The following is a 22,701-nucleotide window of genomic DNA, read 5'->3' on the forward strand; positions in this document are numbered from 1 at the left end:
CCCTAGATACATCATATCAGCTACGTTGTTTATTAAACTCAAAGGCACTGACGTATTTCGTCCTACATTACATAGTTCCCCACTGTATAGAGCTCTGGCTTAATTAACTTTAATGAAGGGCAAGCTTCCGGGCGGTAAGTTTATTTCTGACTAATGAAAGCTTCTCACCGCCTAGTGCCTCAATAGTTCCGGCAGAATAGCCTTTAACCCCACCAACAATGCTATTATGAGGTGACTAGTAGCTTCTATGCAGCCACTATGCTAGGCAGCTCAGATCACCAACTTTAATGAGCAAACAGGAAGCTACGATAGCGTCAATAAATGCTGTTTCTGTAAATTTAACTATCTTCAAAGCGTCGCGACTTCAGATGCCCTAAGTAATAAACTCTAATTATTCACATACCTAGGTACGCATATAAATAGTAATTTGGTCGGCTTGCATTTCCTCTGCCTTCTTTCTCTTCCCAAACATCATCAGATAAATCACACACACATCCATCACCATCCACTTTCGACTTATCTTGGTTGCACAACAACATTCCTATTTGTTATCTTACGCTGACTTGCGTTTTAAATATCGATAGGATAATTGTTCAATCAGGAAATATCCAATTTTCAATCGGTGCGCATCGTTACAATGCCATCCCCCGAGATCCTCGCCAGCGACGGCGTTAAGGCTGTGACAGCCGGCGATTACCAGGATGGTATTTCAAAGCTTACCCAAGCTCTCAAGGAACGCCCCGCGCCTCTTTGGCTACTCGAACGATCTAAAGCCTATGTCCGAACCAATAAACTAGACCTCGCCCTCCACGATGCCGAGCAGGCTTTACAAGTGGCCTTCCAACGCGCCAACCGAGATCAGATGGCGGAGGCTCAGGTCCGACGAGCTATCACTCTATTCCGTATTGGCCGCTACGCCGATGCAGATATTGTCGCCTTTTGGGCCCTTCGACTCCTAGACAAGGCTAAGGCTACCGAGGACGACGGTCAGCAGAATAAGGTTAACGAAAATAGAGAATACACAGTTCGCCTCGCCGATGTCAAAGAGTCTAACAAACCTTCTAAGAGTGATGGTATCGCAGCTGCTATGGGTGGTCTTAGTGGAAGATCTAAGGATAATTCTCTACGAAACCAAGCGTTCTCATGGCGTATCCAGGCTTTGACCCGATTAGAGGATCTACCCGTTGGAGATCTCGCTCGCAAGGTCACCATTGGCCTGGAGAAGTACCCCAAACCCTCCGAGCTCAGCTCCGCCGGCAAAGCCGAAGTTGATAGTGACAACGACGGTCTAAGCGTCTCGGCAAGTAAGGTCTCTGAGGAGTATTCCGTGACTGATTCTTGGAAGCCGATCTGGGAATTATTCGTCGATCGCTATGCCGCGAATAGCATCAGATCGAGTCTTTACCAGACAGATACTACCCTCCACGTTGATTTCTTTATTAAGGACAAACCAAAGCATTTTACAGTAGAGGCCACAGATCATGAGGTTACTATGGGTCCAATCCCGGCTCCACGTCCCGAATCCATTCGGCTCCACCTCTGGGGTAAGATTAAACCTGAGGAGACCAAACACACAGTCAAATCGATGAAGATCGAACTAGTCCTCAAGAAGGCAACCCCAGGAAAATGGCCGAAGTTGGAACAAGATTTCATTTTCGGATTCAACAACATCGCGGGGGTCACGGTGGTGAATCCCTCTTTTGAACAATTCACCAAATTTGTTTCCCGTCTAGGGTAAGTTTCCAATCCGATTCTGTAGATATTTCCGTAGAAGTTGTTGCGCTAACACTCAATAGGTACACTGATCCCGAGCAACTTGAACTTCCGGATTTCGGGGAAGATAGAGATGCTTGGTACAGCGCGATTTTAGGTGCATTCCAGGCTCGTCTCGACAAGTCCAAGGTATCAGCCGCGACAGATGCTCCTAAGATCCCGATCACAGCAACCGGGGATACATCGGTTTCGCAAGGCGCCAATGGTCATACCCAGTCGAAGGGTAGTCTTACGCAAGCCAACAATCCTACGGTTCAGCCTACCCCAATTGCCAGCAAAACCGGTTCGGCCGCCGCTGGTAGTAGTGCCCCAGCTTACCCCACTTCTTCGAAGAAGGGAGCGGTGAATTGGGATAGCCTGGATGTTGACGCCGACGATGATAAAGAAGAGGGCGATGTCAACTCATTCTTTCAGAAGCTTTACAAGGATGCGGATCCCGATACGAGACGAGCCATGATGAAAAGTTATGTCGAGAGCAATGGCACGTCGTTGAGTACAAGTTGGGCTGAGGCCAGCGAAAAGACCTATACGACGCAGCCCCCCGATGGTGCTGAGGCCAAGAAGTGGGATTAATGTTACGGTGCATGGCTACCCACAACACATAGAGCTATGTTTATCGGCTTGCATACCTCACAATTTTCCTTTTCTTTTCTCTTTTCTTTATTTTTCTATTATTTTCCGTCTACGCGCGAACGATAAAAAAGCATGCACGGTTGGTCGGAATGATACCAATGGTTAGTCCTTATTGATGCAGTCTATACGACTATCATGGCTTTAGCTTAGGGCTTCCCCTCTCTTTCGAATTTACGAGGGCGTCTAAGCTTATCTGGCGTCGCGAAGGAATAGGATTAAGGACGGGAACGCGTGTTGGTTTCTTTCGAGTTTTAGTTCCTCTTCGGGATATACCTACCCAACGCGGTTAAAGGTCTAGGGTAGTGAGATAGTTAATGAAAATGCCCACGATGTCACAAGACCTTACAGGACCATTGCATAATTTCATTAACTAGAATAACTAGTTCTTACCAACGAACCAGGTGAGTGGATCGCCACAGATTTACTCGGATTAGAGACGATGACGTTTCTAAGGGTGATGATTGGCGGTTCATATATTTATAACCACCACCCTACCCATCCATAACCACGGCCCCGGTGCCAAGCGTCGCTAAGGAGTGTGGAGATTGATACCACGTTTTACGTAGTGCTTCCCCGGCATTTGTTTTAACAAGCTTATACGACCGCCCCCCGGGGTCATCCTCATGGTTTTTATGGATGCAGGTGGACGTTGGACCCTCCCCCCATCTAGCCACCCTTGTTACCTGGCCCCCATTCTGCCCATCACACACCCCTTATCCATCCTTACGAGGTCCAGCCGGTCTCACTTCAGTTGCCGACACGCTTCCTTCTCGTTACCTCTTCGTTAGTTACTCTTAGACCTCAGCTCACTATCCTTGCATAGTGGATTCTCTCCCCGCAATTCCCCAACGTGAACTCTCCACATGGTGCCCAGGCCTTTGTTTGAGGTGCTCAGTGAAGGTATAATCGTTCTGTCGGCAATTCGCTGATTGGCTAGATACGTCCACGCCGAGGTTAATAATGGCTTGAGTAATCTTTGTAGTGAAGGCACATCGCCTAACGGGCGAACATCGTCGAAGGGCCGTGCAAATGGGATTTACCCGACCTTGGAAGCAAGGTACTGACGAGTATTTCATATATCTAAATTGCCCTGAGATCTGGACCACGGTGGGATGGTGGTCTTGGTTGAGGACCCTTTGTCTGATCTGATTAATGAATCTGATTAATCCATTACTTCATCAACAACGATTTGACATCACTGGCTTTGCTGTCATCTATTTTTTGAAAGGTTATATTTGAATCCCACGCGGACCGTCCTCCTTCAACAGGAGTGGTTGCAAGAATAGCAACAAAGTGCAAGGGATACTCAACATCCTTCCTGCAGAAGTCTCCAAGACCGACATATCTCCATACAAGCTCATAGAAAGACTTCTATATATACATCTTTTTCATAAGTATATATATCTCTTCTTAGAAGAGAGTCTTCACCATGAGCTCCGATGAGAATACCATCTCTCCTACTCGCCTGTTCCTGCATTCGGCATGGACAATCTTCAAAGAGCAGTGGTATCTCTTGATACCGCTACTCCTAGTCGTCCGACTGGTATATAAGCGATATGCTTCACCACTACGCGAGTACCCAGGCCCATTCCTAGCTTCATTCTCGCGCCTCTGGAAAGTCATTTCCACGGCCTCAGAGCGGACGCATCTGGACCACCTAGCGCTCCACCGGAAGTATGGCCCCGTAGTACGCATCGCACCCAACGAACTCTCGTTCTCCTCGCCCGCGGTCGCCCGCAACATCCTCTCAGCCGGAAAACGCTTCTACAAGACGGACTTTTACTCGGTCTTCCCACCCCCTGAGAACCCGGATATCTTTACTGAGATCCGCGAGGATGTCCACGCTATGAAGAAGAAGGTCGCTAATGTCCCGTACTCGATGGCTGCTATGCGCCAGCTTAGCCCTTTCATCGACGACACGATCGATTTCCTCGTTTCCCGTCTTGATCAGTTCTGCCCTGATACCGCGATCCCTGGGTTCCAACAGGCGGGTCTTCCTGGACGTAATCCGATTGTTAACCTTGGTGACTGGCTGCACTTCTTTGCCTTCGATGTGCTTGGTGAAGTGGCTTTCGGTCGATCTTTTGGATTCTTGGCTGCTGGTGTCGATAAGGAAGACGCTATTAAGACGATTGATAACAGCCAGAAGTATAACGGTATCGTGGGCCAGATCCCGGAGATCGATTGCTTGTTAAGGCGAAACCCGCTTTGGAAAATTATCCCGGCTTTCAACCCTGAGAATGCGCTGATCACTCGCATTGCCCGGGAGGAAATGAAGAAGCGTCGCCCCTTCGAGGTTGACCGTGATGGAAAGGGTGCTGGTGGTGATGGTCGTGAAGATCTTCTGTCTTCATTGATTAGGGGCCACTTGAAGGACAAGGTTAAGTTCCATGAGGGCGACATTTTCGCTGTGGCGCATGGTGCTATGTGAGTGATTTACCTGTGTCACACATGCTTGTTCGTTAGCTAATAAGAAATAGTTTCGCTGGATCTGACTCGACGGCTTCGACGATGCAATCCTTCTTCTGGCACGCACTATCGGTACCTCGTGTAATATCGAGGTTGGTAGCGGAGATTGACCAGGCGGCGAAGGACGGAACTATCCAATCCCAAGGCAACGTCCAATGGACCGAGGCGCAGAACTTGCCCTACTTCCAGGCATGCTTAAAGGAATCGATGCGCATGCGACCCGCGGTCGGTGTTAACATTACACGATACGTGCCCGCTGAGGGTATTGAGGTCGAAGGTCGCCACCTTCCCGGCGGCACCCGACTCGCTCTCAACGGCTGGGTCCTACACCGCGACAAGGCCATCTTCGGCGAAGACGCTGACTTCTACCGTCCTGAGCGCTGGCTCGAGGACCCGGAGAACGCTAAAGTTATGGAGCGATACATGTTCCAGGTACGTATTCTATAAAGCAATACTATTGATTATCAAATACTAATACTGGGAAATAGTTCGGTGGTGGTGCCCACGTCTGCATTGGCCGAAACCTGGCGCTGTTGGAGATCAACAAGGTGATCCCACGCCTACTGCGAGACTTCGACTTTGAATTGGCCTACCCCGGGCGGGAACTCAAGGCCAAGGCGACCTTCTTCGTGGTCCAAGAGGGCCTCGAAGTGTTCATCTCGCGGAAGCAGAAGGCTGAAAAGGAAGCTATCGCGCAATCATAAGTGCGAAAATGAGATTTTTCTTTCTTTAAGAATATCTCTCTCTCTTCGGTTGTTTTATTAAACAATTATTAATGATGCTATTTAATTAATAATAGTATCGGGGACGGTTCACCGGCGGCGCGGCGTTGTTGTAGTTAGAGCTGGGCTCCCGGTTTACGAAAATGGGCTTTAATGCTGTCTTGCTTGATTGGATGATTGATTGATTGATGGGTTGGTCGATGGGATTGTTTCTCTGGCAGCATGTGCATACCATTTTACACAGCGTTCATCTTGTTGTTTTTTATTCTTCATTTTTTTGAAGTCATCTGTTTATAAGTGCGGCGGATGTAGATGGGAGAGGTGTACACACACACTTGCTCGTGGAGAGAAGCTTGTTATAAGAGGTATATATACCATGAGGGTAGAAACTTGTTTGGTAGATTGCTTACTGTATTATGACTTTGTTCGACAAAATCAATGCGACTACAGTCTTTTCACTTTCCAAATATGGAATATCGTGATGGTGCAATTGGAGACTTGAACAAATTAGAGCTTACTATTTCTAATCTAGTCGATTGACTCGTTACCATGGATATGGAAAGAGACCTGACTAGGTCAAAGTTGGCTAAGTTTGCTCGACCCTTACATGAACTTGAGGTATAAAACTATCGTGATGATCGTCTTCGCTTCATGACTTCACATTTCAAGCCACCCCCTCATTCAACAATTTTTTTAGCTTAGCTAATCATAGTCAAGCATTGTTATTGGATTTGATTATTACATAATTCGACGGGTGTCTTGGATTACGTAACCAAGCTGCTTACGATTTCTGAATAATTGTTTTTCTGCTCAATAATTTTTTTCTCGTCCCTTCGGTTGGTTGTTTCAACGAGCTCGGATCGAATTTACCTGGACGCATCTAATTTTTCCACCGATATTCGGAGAACAGATGTCGATCTGAGGATCTGACAAATGCGACATGTGAAGAGCCTCTTCGATTTATAAGATGCCAAGGGCTGGTCCCTCACGACGCTGTGCTGTGTCACGTTGTAACGGTCTTCATACCCGGGTGATTCTGCGCAGAGCCGCCGAAGTTGGTCCTGGGCACCTTTGAGACGAGCGAAAAGAAGAGAGCCAAGAGTCTATTTATCCGAATCTCGACCACCAACCACCTATACATGATACATGCCAGTACCTAGGGCTGTCCCACCCATTCAACAAGACGCACGATCTTATCTGGACAGGGTATATATAGTGCTTGCATACATGATGCAGCCTCAGTATATATTAGGGGGGCGTCGTTTTAGAGAAAACATGACAAATTTGCTAATATCTCTTCAACGACGCCTGTTAGTTAATAACGAGTTGGTTCGTGTTAGCTTACACCGCATCCCACAAAGGATGTGACGAAAATGACAGGCTCATGTAGGCATCGCTAACCTTGTCACCTACCAACCGTCGCTTCATGTCTCAACAATTCGCATATAATCCTTCGTGACGCGTCGCCCTCGGACGCTCGTGAGCGGGGTTATGCAGTGTTACAAGCCCGCCGGTGTGCAACGTTCCCAACGGATCCCGCCGTATCCACCCAACTCCTCTCGCACGATAATGGCGAGATTCGCTTCGCCGACATCCTCCTCCGTCGACTCGACAGCTCGATAATGTGCATCCTCGAAAATTCCTGCGTCGGAACCGAGAGACGGTGTGGCATACTAGGTCGATTCGATGGTCGGGCGAACAATAACACTTGATGAGCATGAACATCCCGTGGTAACAAACCTATTCCCCGGGCTGCGACGTTCATCACTATCGGTATGAGACAAAGCTGGTGCTTGCAGGTGAACTGTCACGAGTTGCATAAACCGGAGCGTAGCCGAGTGGTTCCAAGGGATGTACGAATGTATACCGGCATGTTGCGTAGGCGCTGATTCGAATACGGAAGTACGAGCTGTTATTTTAATGTCTCTCGTGTTCCGTGTTCATGCCCACCTAGGAGCTGAGTCTACGCATCGGGGTGTGAGGGCAGACGCCTATAAGCCGGAAGTACGGGTCTAGCGGCCTGTTAGCACGGCCAAGAGCCCGATGATTGCCTAGAGAAAAGGGATGGCGAAAGTTCCCGCTTCACCCGCAACTACCCTATGCTCTACAATCTCGCCGTTGGTGTGTGGGCGGGGCCGGTTCAGGTGGTCTATTGACCCACAGCTTGAATTGCCACCTGCAAGTCAGAGGAGCCTAGAAGGGATCTACGAAATCTGGACCGGAATTCATATTATCATGGCTAATTAACAGATACCGGAGAGCTGGGCAGCTAGAGTAAGTGGCTTATGTGAGCCGTTGCTAAGGTAGGCTCTAAGAACAAGAGTAAAAAGCGCGATTTTCAAGGGATTTCAAGCCTGTTAGCTGAAACCGGAAGTACCAGCCTCATTTCTTTACTAGCAAATACTTAGAGGCTGCATGGGCTTATGCTAACAACTACTATTCCTCGTGGATTCTCGTCTAAGGAAGAGCATGATGTTGTGGGGCCATCGATATCTTCTGGAAACTTTTTTCCCAGGGGAAGCCTGGGCTTGGCACCAATTCTCGGGACTTATCTACCTTGTTCCGGGAACTCATTCAAGAGCCGGGAATGCCATTTTCATATCCTGCCAAGGATACAGGGCTGGGCATAGTTAGGCTAATTCTTGACAGATGTACGATTCGCTTTGACAATAGTCCCTTCTAGACTCTAGCTTGGCCACAGCTTCGGCCGGGAATGTGTAAAGTCCGCTGCATATATGTGCCGAGTTTCAGCTACCGTGAAGAACATTACTGGGGAGCAGTGCTCGGTCTTTAATGGGATGACAATCACATTGTGACAGCTGAGAGGATTGTGCGACGTAAGCAACTGAGGCGAGAGGTGCATAGCACGGCAGTGTCTGGATGTGCTTCTGTTACCACGGCTCCCTATTGAACGTTAATTCGGTGAACTTGCATGTTGCTGAGGCATATATACTGCCGGCAGGACCGTGCGGTATGTCGACTCGTGCTTCGCCAAGGCTACGTCGTAGCCAAGCTGCGGCCCCTCGAGATATTTTAATTTCTGAACGAGTCATTGGTGGATATTTTCGAGTTTCTGCTATAGTCATGACAAAAGGGGCTGGAATTGCCATGATCCTTCGGAACAGAGTTTGGGGCGAAGGCGTGACGAGAGAACGACGTTAGCTCGAACGATGTGACCGCGGCACAGACGTCGATTACACTTCGGACGAGCTTTCTAGTTCTTGAATGACACAGAATATCATAGATTTGAGTCCCGATTGGTGTTTCTAGTCGTACCTTATTGGCTGGGCTCCCGAGGATTTCATCAGAGAACAGCACAACCAGTGCCGGGGTTTTATTTATTACCGATGCCATTGAAGAGAAAGCATGATGGACCCGTGGCTTTACTCACGTAGCCTAGATGGCCCAGCCACGTGCCCGCATCTCTTCCCTCGGATTAAGTATAATCGTGATTAATGATGCTATCTTCTTTGGAGTTCGGGGGCAATAATTGGCTTGGGGTGTTATTCTTCTTGATTAAAAGACTATATCTTGTGTTATGCGACATAATGGCATTGGGGGCACGACCTTTTCCTCGCATGTCGAAAGGGGTTTCTCCCATCCCGGAGTCAAATGTAAACTTTGCAAGACGCTTCTTCTTTTCTTGAAGGTTAACTATGTTCTGGAAATCGTTAGTTGATGTGTAGCTGGGTGTGCTAGGCACGGTCGTTTGAGTCGTATACCTGTTCAATGGTTACTTCTACATATCTGAAAACTGTGACCTCTCGGGTCTGCCCCATTCGAACGGCCCGGGCAATTGCTTGCTCCTCTAGGGCTGGGTTCCATTGCGGTTCCACGATATGCACCTGATTGGCAATGGCGAGATTTAATCTGCAGCTTAGTTTTCGAGCTGGAGGACGCAGCTGTTCCCTTTTCTTTTCTCCTTGGGGATAGGAGCCTTACCCAACTGCCGGTCCCGATGGACATAAGCAGGACAGGGGCTTGGGGATCCTCTTTGAAAGCCTCAAGGTGCATAGATCTCTGTGTATAATTTACCCGACCATCTATTTGGCGATATGGAATGTTTTGTAGTCTCGAGACTGGAAATAATATCTAGTGTCGATATCCAACAAGAGAACACAATACTAATAAGGTCAATGCAATGTCTCTTGACGTGTTGCTTTCTCTCACCTCTTGTCCTCTGGTTCATTTCGTTTCGAATTTTCTGCTACGGCGTTTAGTTTCGTCGAGACGCCATCATACGGGACTGCCGGTAGAGCCCGATTTTGCACTACTTCTTCGGGGGTCTTGATCTTATCAATTTGGCTGGGGAGAAGGTTTGGCAGTCTAGCAGTCGTCTACATTGAAGGCAAGACAGGCTGTGGCTCAAAGAGGCAAGGCTATTTTCGCTCATAGAGGAGCAGCGCTCGCAGTCATATTCTGCATAAAGCTCTTTAATAGAGCGATCGATGGTTTTGATACCAAAAGTTCCATGATTGCAGAGCCTGCGCATATTGCTTTTCGACGTTTCCCCTTTGCTGACAAAAGAGTCCATTTACTTCCTTATATTCTCTAAAAGCAGACAATGTAGGCGTTCTTCGTCACATGAGAATTGAAGCCGAACATTCATCAACCGGGTGGGAGGTAGGGTGAGACATGTATCACTTCTCCGTATACAATAAGCCTCTAGATACGCCCGAAGAGGCTTCGCGAAGTTAGGTCCACCACCCGAGAGCGAGCTTATGATATGCTTTTCAAAGTCTACTTTATCTGGCAGTGGCGTAAGTCGAAGGAGTTGAGCAAGAGAGGTTAAATCCTCAAGTTTATTCTGTATAGGAGTACCTATAAGACACCACCTCCTTTTTGTATGAATATTTGACACTACATGAAGTTGCTTAGAATTTCTGATCCAATGAGCTATAGTTTGATAATTATTAAAAATTTTTATAGCTAAAGAGATGCATGGGTGGATCATGTACCTTCGTCTTAGGTAGTACTAGACGGCACCACTCCATTTGATGGAGGATGCCTTTGCCATTGCGATCTTCAGTTAATGCGGCATACCGTCAAATTATCGTTTGAGAGAGGGGAAATCCGAACTCATCTGCGCCCCTTAAAACCCCCTACGTGTTACCATAACGACTCAAACCCTGACGCTATAGCGACACCATTTAGTTATGCCTGTATTCGAGGAAAGCTTGATGTTGTCCAGTATCTCTTGCAGCATGACGTAACTGACAAGGACGTCCTTCAAAGCGTTATGAATCAGGACCACGCAGATTTCATTGAACTGCTACGTCCTATAATTGCGAGGCGCGTTCAGAACATCGCCCTTGCGGAGCTTAATCCCAATGAAGTTTCCGGCCATGCCAAAAAGACTGGTGATGATTGGTACGCTATATTTAATGCGACCACTCTCCGCACGTTGGATGTAGACTTTCTGTATTCAGCCCCAACGATAAATCTATTGCTACGGGAGCTGAGGATAAAATACTGAGGGTGAGTTTACATGTCTCCTATGGGGGTTCACTTTGCTTACTAGGTATACAAGGCCTGGGACTTAGAAAACAGAACTGTTCAGAGAACTTTTACTGGTCATAATGGGGAAATTTGTGCCATCGAATCTGCTAGAGACGGGAGTTTGATTGGTTCTTGTTCTGACAGGATGGTCCGATTATGGAATGCGTACGACGATCGGGCTTCAACACTCAACGCTGATAACAGCATTATGAGTATTCCCATCTCGCCAAACATCAACTACGTGGCTGCTGGCTCAACAGGAAGTCTTGTGTATATCTGGGAGACCCATGCTGGCTGTCTTATAAGTCGGCTTCGTAGACACAGAAGATATATACTCTATAATTTTCTTGTTAGACGGGACGAAACTATATATTAGTAGTCTCGATCGCATTATCAAGACATAGGAATCTCCTAACCCTATGGATATGAAGAGTATTAAATGTACTAAGACTTTTCAAGGATACAAGGTATGTCTACTCGCTCGTCTGGACTCTGTAGAGGTAAGCCCAGTTGGCGGGGTTTTTGCGACGGCTGGTGGCGACAAGAGGGCACGTATCTGGTCCTACCGCTTAGTAGTCTAAGGGGTTTGTGTCAAGTATCTAAAGCCAATCTGGTCCTCGTCCTCTACCCGGGTATTAGAGAATCATTTGTCCAAATAGGTTTTCAAAGCTGGTGGTAGGAACTCCACTATACATTAGCTAATCTTTGAATCGAATTGTAAATTTAGAAAGAAGTTTAAGTCTTAATATATCGGGGACAAATGCGCGAGCGATCATCCTTCAATCGCTCCTCTCATATGCTATGCCCCTATTCAGAGGTCCGGTAATTAACTGTGATTGGTTTGTACGGGACCCACTCTTGGTGGTCTTTGCTTTCGCCTTCGTATTCTTCTCCGAAAAGCTTAGCGCTATAATCGAGTGATAATATTTTATGTGTAGGCCTACATGTATTACCTCCCCTACTAGGTGGTTACCTAAGTGGCTTTGGGGATGGGATGCCATTATCACTGACGGCTAAAATAGGAAATATTTTTCGAAAGGTAACGTCACCTAGACACCTCAGATATGATTCTCTAAATGCTGGGCCCTGAGATTAGTAAGATCGGCACGTAAGAACGCCTTACAAGGATTCTGTTGGAACTTTGGTTGGCATCCTGGTAGAATGTGTAGGGCTGAATTAGCAGCATTCTAAGAACGGGAAAAGGGGACGACAGAGTTATCTTGGCAGCCCCCGCTTCCGATTATTTAGGTGCATTTTGTTGGTGCACGCCACACAGGCTATAAATTTCTTCTTTCATTGGATCTTCAGTTGGAGGCGTGTTAATTTTATGGCTCAGGGGGTGTGGTTGTAGGCGACTGACGTATTGAGGCGTTTCTCGTGTTACCTACTCTTATTTCAGGTGAGACAGGATTATGTTTGTCCCTCAGAAAACCTAAACTTCATCTCATTCTCGTCGCTAGCCCACGATGGAGGCACCTCCACCATACCCTGGACTCAAGAGTCCCCAGCAAAGTGAGAATGTAAGTGTGCATGTCTGATCACGTTGACCCCGGCTCCAAACTCACGCACTTTTCGCACAGCCGAATCCACTTCCGGATACAGACCTGAAAATCTGTACCCATACACACACCTTGCTGGCGGTTCGATCGCAATCTTCCACCACGCTGCACTACTGGTCACCATCATCTGACACTGTCAAAATATCATCAGAAAGTAATACTCATATCGCGATACCTACCAATCTCGACCCGAGTAGCATGCAGCTTATCCGCGGCTTCCGTAATCTCGGCACCTTTGCACCGCCCGCCACAGACGATGACCCGACGAGGATAGCATTACAATTCTTTTCATCGCTACTTGATAACGTCAGCTGCGACAGCGAGCTCTCTTCGGAGATTATTGCGCGTCTCTCCACGGCACCGCAACATCCGTCCACCCACAATGGCCCCGTTATACAGGTCTTCGCTATCCCTGTACTGAGCGATACCGTGGAAGGGCTTGTTGGCGATGACACGCACAAGCCTATATGGAAATGGGCAAAACCTAGTAGTAACTACGATCCGAAGACCGGCTTTTGGGAGGTTGAGGTAGATCGAGCTGTTGAGGACGGCGAGAGGCGCGCGGGGAAGGAGTTGCAATTGCTCGTGCGGGGTGTTTCTACGGAGAAATTTGAAGAGTTGAAGGATCGTAGAGTATGGTCTCTAGGCTAAAGACGTCAATCCATCAAAACGATCAAACTAATGCGAATGGTGGTGATGAGTCAACAGTATAGTAAGTCAAACACTTCTTCATCAAAGACATTTTAGATACCTAGGCATTGTTGCTAATATTTTAAAGAGTGTATGTAGTCCTAAGGACAGAAACAACTAATTACATAAGAGACACATCTTATATCACATCCTTCAATCTTGAATCTGGTTGTTTCAACTTAGTTGGCATGGTTGACTTGAGTGACCAACTCAGATTTGTATCATCCCCTTCCCCGTCTGCCTCGCGACAAAGTGCTTCAACCAATCTAGCAGTTTCCTGGGTTGGGGTAAGGCGGCGCGGCAGCGGTACCGGTCAACGCCATCGCAGCTCTAGACGATGAAGCATCGTAGTAACCATCGTAACCATTGACGATACACTGCGAGTACATAGAGTCACAGTACGGGCCTAGCTGGCTGATCGGGTCTACCGAGATAGCATCGCAGGGATCGAGGTTGGCCAGGCCATATAGACATTGGCCCGCCTCAAAATGCCAAATTTCAAACGGCTGCACGATCAATGGTCCTTGAGTCTGGGACAAATTGTCGCACAGGGATTCACAGTCCTCCGTTACAGGAGGGTATGCGGGGGTAATGCATTCTCCTCCGTCTGCGGGAGCCTTGATGCTCCCGATGTTTTTGGTGGACGGTGCTTTGGTGCTGTTGACTTGGATGATGGAGCTTATGTTATAGGCAGAATCCATCTGGAAGGTGCGCGCAACATTCTTAACGATTGGGTCATCCCATGTGAGCTTGTCGATTCGTGAGGTAACAGTGAGTTCTCTGCGAGTATTGCGCTGCTTTGCTCCCGCAACAGTGAGGGCCCAGAATAGGGCGATGGCTCCGGATAGCTTCATGGTGAATGGAAATATGTCTTCGCAGATATGTTTGAGTGAAGAGTGTTGATTGAATGGGGATGAAGGGGTGAAGACTGACAGGATACAAAAATTGCGTGCTTCATACGACGTTTATATACCCATGGTCGGTTCTATCACAAGCCTCCTGTATCCGAGTCCATTATCTTGTATGAGATGTTGGTCGAAGTGTTGCTTGGCGCGCTGCGGTTCACGAGGCGCTAGAAGCCCAATCTCCACGCTTTCCGGTGCCATCTAGATCCTGGCATGAGTGATACCCTTGAACAAACCTTGTCGAGGCTATGATTTTTCTCAAGACACGGGGCTTGTCCTATCGCGTACATGTAAGACATCAGCAAGAGATTTGGAGTCGTTGGCCGCGAGGGTTGAAAAGGAGGCCAATTTGGGCACCATCTTTCTCTTCAACCAACGATCCTCCCCTTTCGCTGTAGGAAGTATGGAGCCTTGCACAATATAGGTAACTTGATGACTCAGGCCACGGAGGCACAGCTATCTACCCGGTCCCAGTATCTATTGAACATCCACGAAGTTCCGGGGTTGAGCAATGCGATGCAGATAGTTGTGCTATAAGCTTACTAATAAGTGTCTTTAACGCGGTATTTGGAATAGGGCATAACTTGCTGGATTATATGATAAATATCACTCCTATGAGGATAGAAATAATCGCCATAATTAGAAGATTTCTAAACTACAGATGACAATACTACCTAGGTAGTGACATCTAGAGTTGTATAAAGTACAACTACTATACAACTATTACAAGCGTCGAAACTATGCCACATAGAAACGCCTATAGAAACTCTTTTCTCATAATAAGATAGACTGCCACATCAGGACCGGGAGGCGGAGCCGGAGTATCGTGTGATTTGGAAAATCTTTCTCCCATGTATTACTCCACCATGTCCTACGTATTACATGCTTACCTATGTAGTATTAACCCTATACAGATGTGGCATACAGTATTACTTGACTGGGGCATTGGCTCTAGCTGATTGGCTCAAACCAGAGGATAACTCTAGAGTCTATCGGGCAAGTAATTCGGGATCTCTATTGCTCCGCCAGGGGCAGCGCTTTAACTACTACGCCACATAGATTCTTAAATCTACGGAAAACGTATGAGGTAACAAAGTTAAGATGCGAATTTTAATAGATTACCTATAAGTTTATAAAAAGAAGATACTTTGACAAAAAGCAGAACACATCTATATTACTTGCAGCATTTATACGAATTAAAAAAGTTTCTTATAAGGAAAAGAGGGTATAATAGAGTTATCAGACCTTAAACCTTTGGGGTCTACTTGGTGTTCCTTACGTATTAAACTATTACTTACAATCTGCCTTATAGATTTGTAATTTGACCCATCATAATATGACGTTGGAACTTAGAATGGTCCTCGTGCTGATTTCCTCCACATCAGTAGGACCGAGGGTTGGGTAAAACTTACCAACATATTTCAAAAAGGGAAATGAATTGGCCTATCTTTCGTAAGATTTCCAAATATCAATGCGCTAGAGAAATCTCTTATCGAATGGGTCGTAGAAGCGCTGTAAGATGCTAAGATATCACTACATGCGACATTGGCCGTAAAAGGGATTGGAATTTTTGAATTATCTTCAACCAACGTCGCACAGGGATTGGTGCCAAGAGATTGTTGGTGGCAATATAGGAACGGACGTGCTGTTGGGTACATCCGATATATAGGTTGAGGAGCTATGGGAGCATATCGACAGGGCTATACGTCTATACCTTGGTAGTTTAAGTAAGTTGTTACGTCCGCTCTTCCGCGCGGAGGTAATCGGAGATGGTCGGAGCCTAGGTATAACTTCCTGAACAAGGCTGCCATAGTATAAGAGATGCCTACTTTGTTTAAACAATTGTACACCGAGGTATTATTACCCGCTTTAGTTTTAGTAGTGATGGCGAATAAGTCTCCAGTGGTTGTCAAGAGCGAACAGCAATAAAGAAACCTGTGCACCGCGCGAAGGCTTAATCCGTCTATTCACATGGTGTCTTTTAGTCCTGATGGTAGCCGCCTTGATATTAGAGGTGAATATAGGATGCCTCAGGTGAGCCTCTTGTATCCCGCCGAATTTCATACGAGGATTTCCGACATTTTCGGGATAGACTCATTTCTTGATGTTAAGTTAGGTATTGATTAGGTAGCCTAGGCGGGTTACATCAAGTAAATCTATAATATCTTAAATTGAGGGATGGTTTAATCTACAAGTAACCTTTCGGTCCAGCAAATAATCAATTTTATCATGGACGTCCATTGAGATATTAAGTGATCCCAGGAACTAAGCTAGGCAGGTGAGATTTCTTTACTTATACTCAAGTACATCGCCCCAAAGATATATCTTGACATATTCATTTTAATATCCCATTATGAAAGCTTTTGCGCTATGAGGTCATATTTCCTTCGCCGATGTATAAAGCCTCGTATTATAACTGTTATTTAGGTCTATTTACATAATAGCAAGAATGCTCCGTTCATATTTATAGTAAACGTGTCACTTTGCGACTCTATTCGGCCCTCTACCGCCTTTAGGTTATACGATAACCAATTGGCTAATACTTACATTATATTTGTTTAAATGATCCATGAGCAAATGGCGGGCTTGGTTGACATAAGATGGCTTAACAACTTCTCCTTCAAGCCAGGCCCCCGCACCGGAGTAGGATAGAGTGGTATTTACGCTCGTACATTTGGGGCAGGGTGTTTCTTGGCTTCGGCAGAGATCTGGGGAGCAGTATGCTGAATCACCGCAATCCGGGGAATGAGTCGGATAGCTAAGCGCCATTCAATTCATGATTGGTTGGATGCAACTGATCCGGCAGTTATGCTGATATAGTAATATAATTTGCGCGGGCTCCAGCCTAATAAAATCCGGAGCCAAAGGTGTATTTACCAACTATTAAATAGTTAGAGTGGTACCTGCTCTCGTGCTTCGAAGTTTGAATATGCAGTTCAGCTCATCTTCAGCTACCATTGTCAATTCTATCCTCATCAATTAGACTTCAATCCAGCTAGAATTTGACTCAAGATGGCGAACCATAGAGTAACCACTCTCACGAACCATGATGAGGAGAAAGGGTTGCATCGGACGGAAACAACTGTCACGATGCCTCCCGAGCTTTTCGAGAAGGTATGTTATGCCTGCGACGACATGTATCATGATATGGGGACTCATTCAATTAGCTTTACCTCACCCCGAAGGTTCCTCAAGTGGGCGACTACAACAAGCGCTTTGCGAATCCAACACCACTTGGTATCGTCGGGTAAGTCACTCATTCGGCCTGAAAAAAGTGCGCTTTCGTGCAAGCTAAACACACCAGATTTGTTATTTCGACGTTTACTTTCGCCATGACTTTGATGGGATGGGCAGGTGCTGAAGGAGCGACACCAGTAGCGTAAGAATTCTTTTTTTTTTCTGTTTGCATATCCCAGCCCCTACCCCTTTTTTACCCGCGCCCCACTCAGCCAATAATATGTCAACCACGGCTAAATTGACACTCATCAGGGGTATATTCTTCTTCGTCGGACCAGTACTACTGTTATTTTCCATGGTTTTTGAATGGATAATGGGAAATTTCTTCCCTATGATGGCCATGGGCTTGTATGCCGTATTTTGGTTGTCGTTCGGCTTGCTACAATTGCCCACGCTCCAGCTTGGTCAACCGTACGCCACTACCGGGGACCCGACTGGAACGCTCTCGCCCACGTTTAACAACACGCTTGGGTTGTACCTCATCGTTTGGGGTTTCGCTCTGTTCACATTTTTCCTTTTCACCCTTAAGGTCAACGCTGTGTTCGCGATTATCTTTGCCTCAGCTTCGACAGCTGTGTGGGTCTTGGCTGGTGCGTATTTCAAGCTTGCGGCTGGTAACGCGGAAGCTGCGGTGACACTACAAAAGGCTCGTAACGTACTTGTGGACGAATTGATCGTTGCTAATTGTTCTCTAGACCGGTGGGGCTCTATTGTTTATAGTGGCAGCCTTGGGATGGTATATGTGTGTCATAATCATGGCTGGAGAGATGCGTATTACCCTAAACCTCCCACTCGGTGACCTTACTCGTTTCTGGCCAGCAACCGATGTAGACCTAGCTGAGGCCGCAATTTCGCACCGCGACTAAAGAGCCTAAGAGAGTGAAAAGGCGTAGGGCACGGTCATTATCTACCCTAGATGGTTGTTTTCCAAGATACTTGAGCTCGGCCTGGAAATTTGTAGATTAAGGTCCTTGTTGCTGGGTCTCTCTGGACAATGTGGTTACATTAGCCTAGCGCTGCCGCGCTGAAAGACAAATGAGAAAGCGGTCTCACTAGTATATAGAATACCTAGGTACTTTCACTTGGCGAATAGCAAGAACACCCTTGGAAACTGAATAGCCTTAATTGGGGTCGTGGGGACCCAATGAGAACCCCCTGCCACCCGTGATCCCCTTTCTCTACCCCAGATTCGAATATTCTAGACTTATATAGCCGATGCCAGTTGGTGGTACCGCAGGTGTTCATCCGTTTAATAACTTTAAATTACCCGCGTAGGTGTCAACAAACCCTGCCCGGGTGACGGGAACGCGGCCGGGTAAGGAACATCCGAACCCTATATGCACGTCATATCTTTTCATTAAAAAGGCCGAAATTGGTCCTAGGGAATGTTTTGTGGGAGCGCTTAGTGCTATATTTTTGATGTTGGTATTTATTCGCTGCCTTAGTAAGCTAGCCACATACAAGGCTGGGGTTGACTTTTCAGTATTCAAACTTCTGCCCAGCAAGCTGCTCGCTAAGCTTCCACAACTTCTCGACACCCTCGGGATCTCTTGCATGCTCATCCGTCTCGTGAATTTGACTATTCTGTAAGTAGGCGGGTGACTTGGCTGGAAGTTCTGGATCCAAAGCTGCGATGAGCGAGGTGGTGGGAATCTGGTCGAACGTCTTAAATCGGGGCTCTTCCCATTCCCATTCCATGCCCATATTACGTCTCATGATATCGGGTACCTCGCCGTAGTCATCATATGTGAGGTGGTCGCCGAGATGTGTATCGCCGTTGTAACCTGGGTGGCAAGCGGTTGACGTGATACCGCGGTCTTTGAGACGTTTGGTAAGGCCATAGGTAAAAAGGATGCTAGCTAATTTTGCCTGTCCATAACTAGTCCATCGCTCGTACTCTTTTCCGTTTGAGAAGTTCCAATCGTCGAAGCGGAACTTGGTGATGCGGTAGCCTGAGCCGGTGAGGTTGACCACTCGGGCTGGGCTGGCGGCTAGCAAGGATGGCATGATCAGGTTCGTCAGGAGGAAATGTCCAACGTAGTTGGCGGAAAGCTGTAGTTCGATGCCCTGCTTGTCCACGGTAAACTCCTTGATAGCCATGATACCAGCGCTATTAATAAGCACATCAATCTTGGGTGCTGCCGCTTGAATTTCCTTGGCTGCTCGTCGGACCGAGTCGTGATCGGTTAAGTCAACCTGCACGAAGGTCGTCTTAATAGAGCTATCGATTTCGGTGATTTCCTTCAAAACTGTTTCAACTCTGCTGGCGGTTCGCGATGCGATTAGAATGTGCATCGGTGAAGCCTTTGCAAGAGCGACGGCCATCTGACTACCGATACTAGGTTTTCCGGCACCGGTGATGACGAATGTACGCCCCTTGACTTGTGATTTAAAGGCGTCGATGACCTGATCGGTCGTTGTCGTCGCATTGAAGACTGCCATGGCGGGTGCTAGGACGTCGGCTATGACTAGAGTACTTAAGTCTTGAGTAGTGAATTCTTAGCTGTGTCTACGGAACTATCCACATCTCGAAGAAGGGGGAGGCGAAAGCCCTTATATAGATCACATCGTGAGTGGGTGGGCGTATGTAGTATTTTTTCATAAACGATAAAGCTTCGAGAACCAAACATCAGGAGGCATCAGTTGTATTTCGAGCCAACAAGAACGCTATGCATTCGTGAGGAAGCGGCTCCAGTTCTGGCATTAGCGGACCTAAGTAGACTTAATGCCGTTGTAAAACGCAGCAGCAGTTTATATGGTATATATCGGCCATTGCTGGTTTTCTAGGTATAAGTCATGTTAGTGCGCCGTGCTAATAAAAGCAAGAGAATTTCGCCCCTATTCAGATTTCTCAACTGTTCCATCCTTTATTGTGGGATTTGTCATAGTAGGAATTTTCGGAGCAATAGCGGTTCCGGTTACGACCAACAAGAAGGGATTCTTCTCCTAATTAAGGAATCGCTCGCTCGGGAGAGAGTTGCTTAAACCCGAACAACTCCGTGTTGGATGCGATTTACGCTATGAAACGCAGTAACGTAGCCTCAGCTCTAAGGGATTAATTACTTCTTAATTCATTCGATGCTTCATGTTTGAGTAGCCCGCATTAATCAAACTGAAGTGGTAGATTCGAAAGATCTATTCCGACTCGTAGTATTGTTTCCCGTTATAAGAAGAGTGATATGTTTTGTGGATAACCTAAAATACTATTATGTCATGATATGATTTTGTAGGCATATGAGTTTGGTGATGAGCCTACGGAGGTAACAAGCTGAGATGCTAGACATTGACACTAGGTAGATTTTGGTTAGGTGGGAAGGTGGAGGCTAGTACATATTAGGTAAAGCGCATATTTCTATCCAGATTCTAAAATGCGGGGCATCGGAATATCTTATTTTCCTTAATGCACACCCTGGTCTAACTCAAAGCTTCCCTCCCACTCAAAGTGGCACTCATATACATTTATCACTAACATTCATACCTACACCTTGATTTCTAGGATCTCTGTCGGCTTGGTAGCCGCCAACACCTAATAATGGTTCTTCAAGATCTAGGTCGTCGCATTAGCGGCGCCTTGCACGATGTTACTCGAGCGCCTAACCTAGATGAAAAGGTACACCTCTCATTACCCCCCTCCTACACCACGTGGGGCAATTTCTTGGACCGAGTGTACTGACACATACATCGCAGGCCTTCAAGGCCATGTTAAATGAGATATCAGGCGCCCTTCTCGAAGCAGATGTTAACGTGCGACTCGTAAGCAAATTGAAAAACTCTATAAGCACGACGGTCAACTTCAAAGATCTTCCACCCGGCGTCAATAAGAAACGATTAATCCAAAAAGCCGTCTTCGATGAATTGGTCAAGCTCGTCGATCCCCACGCCGAACCATTTAAACCCAAGAAGGGCAAGTCGAATGTTGTTATGTTCGTCGGTTTACAGGGTGCCGGAAAGACGACAACGTGTACAAAACTCGCGCGGCATTACCAAGCAAGAGGATTCCGCGCATGTCTTGTTTGTGCTGATACCTTCCGAGCCGGTGCTTTCGATCAACTCAAGCAAAATGCGACGAAGGCGAAAATCCCATACTACGGTTCCCTAACCGAGACAGATCCAGCGAAGGTCGCCAGGGAAGGCGTGGAAAAGTTTAAGAAAGAGCGGTTTGAGGTTATTATCGTGGATACTTCTGGACGTCATCGACAGGAATCTGCGCTATTTCAAGAGATGGTGGATATTCAAGAAGCAGTTAAGCCCGACGAGACTATTATGGTTCTTGATGCCTCCATCGGTCAGCAAGCCGAAGCACAAGCTAAGGCGTTCAAAGAAGCTGCAGATTTCGGAGCCATCATCATCACCAAGACTGACGGTCATGCAAGCGGAGGTGGCGCCATTTCCGCCGTTGCAGCGACGCATACCCCTATCGTCTTCATTGGTACTGGAGAACATATGTTGGATCTAGAACGGTTCGCCCCACAACAATTCGTCAACAAGTTATTAGGGATGGGTGATATGGCAGGTTTAGTAGAGCACGTTCAATCTTTAAAATTGGATCAAAAAGAAACGATAAAACATATAACCGAAGGCATATTTACGATACGAGATCTCCGAGACCAACTGAGCAATATTATGAAGATGGGTCCTTTGTCTAAAATGGCCGGTATGATTCCCGGTATGTCGAATCTACCTGGAATGGCGGGTATGGATGATGAGGAGTCAAGCGCTCGGTTAAAGCGCATGATATATATCTGCGATAGCATGACCGAGAAGGAACTCGACAGCGATGGAAAGATATTCATCGAACAGCCAACCCGAATGACGCGAGTAGCCCGTGGTAGTGGGGTTAGCGTCCGAGAAGTTGAAGACTTACTCACACAACAACGAATGATGGCAGGAATGGCTAAGAAAATGGGTGGCAGCATGAAGAACATGCAGCGAGCTCAACAAGCTATGGGAGGAGGAAACAAGGCCCAACAATTAGCTGCCATGCAAAAACGACTCCAAAGTATGGGTGGTGCCGGAGGCGGTGGCATGCCAGACATGGCAAGCCTTGCGAGAATGTTTGGTGGCGGCGGTGGTGGTATGCCCGGCGGCATGGACATGCAGAAAATGATGGAAAGCATGGGTATGGGCGGCATGATGGGCGGTGGACGAGGCGGTAGGCGGTAACGTGTATAGGGAATGGGACGATTCAATACCTACGCATCATCGGTTATGGTG

At 47.0% G+C, this 22,701-nt stretch overlaps 8 protein-coding genes across 8 annotated transcripts; 6 read left to right on the forward strand and 2 right to left on the reverse strand.

Annotated features, from left to right (window-relative positions):
* The first annotated feature begins 258 nt into the window (after positions 1-258).
* Positions 259-2,746, forward strand: F4822DRAFT_397378 (SGS-domain-containing protein). Its single transcript, XM_051457611.1, has 2 exons — positions 259-1,734; positions 1,797-2,746. Exons 1-2 carry the CDS (start codon positions 638-640, stop codon positions 2,344-2,346), a joined length of 1,647 nt encoding a protein of 548 aa, XP_051317417.1. The 5' UTR covers positions 259-637; the 3' UTR covers positions 2,347-2,746.
* A 913-nt stretch (positions 2,747-3,659) lies between these two features.
* On the forward strand, positions 3,660-5,622 carry F4822DRAFT_192201 (cytochrome P450). The gene is made up of 3 exons (XM_051453575.1): positions 3,660-4,833; positions 4,887-5,307; positions 5,364-5,622. Exons 1-3 carry the CDS (start codon positions 3,836-3,838, stop codon positions 5,577-5,579), a joined length of 1,635 nt encoding a protein of 544 aa, XP_051317418.1. The 5' UTR covers positions 3,660-3,835; the 3' UTR covers positions 5,580-5,622.
* Positions 5,623-10,759: 5,137 nt separating this feature from the next.
* F4822DRAFT_442560 (WD40-repeat-containing domain protein) lies at positions 10,760-11,836 on the forward strand. Its single transcript, XM_051463001.1, has 4 exons — positions 10,760-10,967; positions 11,027-11,075; positions 11,128-11,410; positions 11,556-11,836. The coding sequence occupies exons 1-4, from the start codon at positions 10,837-10,839 to the stop codon at positions 11,675-11,677; spliced, it is 585 nt and encodes a 194-aa protein (XP_051317419.1). The 5' UTR covers positions 10,760-10,836; the 3' UTR covers positions 11,678-11,836.
* Positions 11,837-12,562: 726 nt separating this feature from the next.
* On the forward strand, positions 12,563-13,306 carry F4822DRAFT_427502 (uncharacterized protein; the record flags this gene model as incomplete). The annotated part of the gene is made up of 2 exons (XM_051460755.1): positions 12,563-12,616; positions 12,677-13,306. 2 exons carry the CDS (start codon positions 12,563-12,565, stop codon positions 13,304-13,306), a joined length of 684 nt encoding a protein of 227 aa, XP_051317420.1.
* Positions 13,307-13,492: 186 nt separating this feature from the next.
* F4822DRAFT_192285 (uncharacterized protein) lies at positions 13,493-14,562 on the reverse strand. Its single transcript, XM_051453576.1, has one exon. It carries the CDS (start codon positions 14,197-14,199, stop codon positions 13,612-13,614), a length of 588 nt encoding a protein of 195 aa, XP_051317421.1. The 5' UTR covers positions 14,200-14,562; the 3' UTR covers positions 13,493-13,611.
* A 2,269-nt stretch (positions 14,563-16,831) lies between these two features.
* Positions 16,832-18,353, forward strand: F4822DRAFT_442562 (GPR1/FUN34/yaaH family-domain-containing protein; the record flags this gene model as incomplete). Its single annotated transcript, XM_051463002.1, has 5 exons — positions 16,832-17,364; positions 17,418-17,497; positions 17,555-17,629; positions 17,740-18,142; positions 18,183-18,353. The coding sequence occupies exons 1-5, from the start codon at positions 17,263-17,265 to the stop codon at positions 18,351-18,353; spliced, it is 831 nt and encodes a 276-aa protein (XP_051317422.1). The 5' UTR covers positions 16,832-17,262.
* A 496-nt stretch (positions 18,354-18,849) lies between these two features.
* Positions 18,850-20,106, reverse strand: F4822DRAFT_192312 (NAD(P)-binding protein). The gene has a single exon (XM_051453577.1). The coding sequence runs from the start codon at positions 19,927-19,929 to the stop codon at positions 18,967-18,969; it is 963 nt and encodes a 320-aa protein (XP_051317423.1). The 5' UTR covers positions 19,930-20,106; the 3' UTR covers positions 18,850-18,966.
* A 913-nt stretch (positions 20,107-21,019) lies between these two features.
* On the forward strand, positions 21,020-22,650 carry F4822DRAFT_427506 (signal recognition particle protein; the record flags this gene model as incomplete). Its single annotated transcript, XM_051460756.1, has 2 exons — positions 21,020-21,097; positions 21,175-22,650. 2 exons carry the CDS (start codon positions 21,020-21,022, stop codon positions 22,648-22,650), a joined length of 1,554 nt encoding a protein of 517 aa, XP_051317424.1.
* Between the last annotated feature and the right edge of the window lie 51 nt (positions 22,651-22,701).

Source organism: Hypoxylon trugodes (assembly GCF_022578975.1).
Source record: "Hypoxylon trugodes strain CBS 135444 unplaced genomic scaffold F4822scaffold_3, whole genome shotgun sequence".
Classification (NCBI taxonomy): Eukaryota; Fungi; Ascomycota; class Sordariomycetes; order Xylariales; family Hypoxylaceae; genus Hypoxylon; species Hypoxylon trugodes.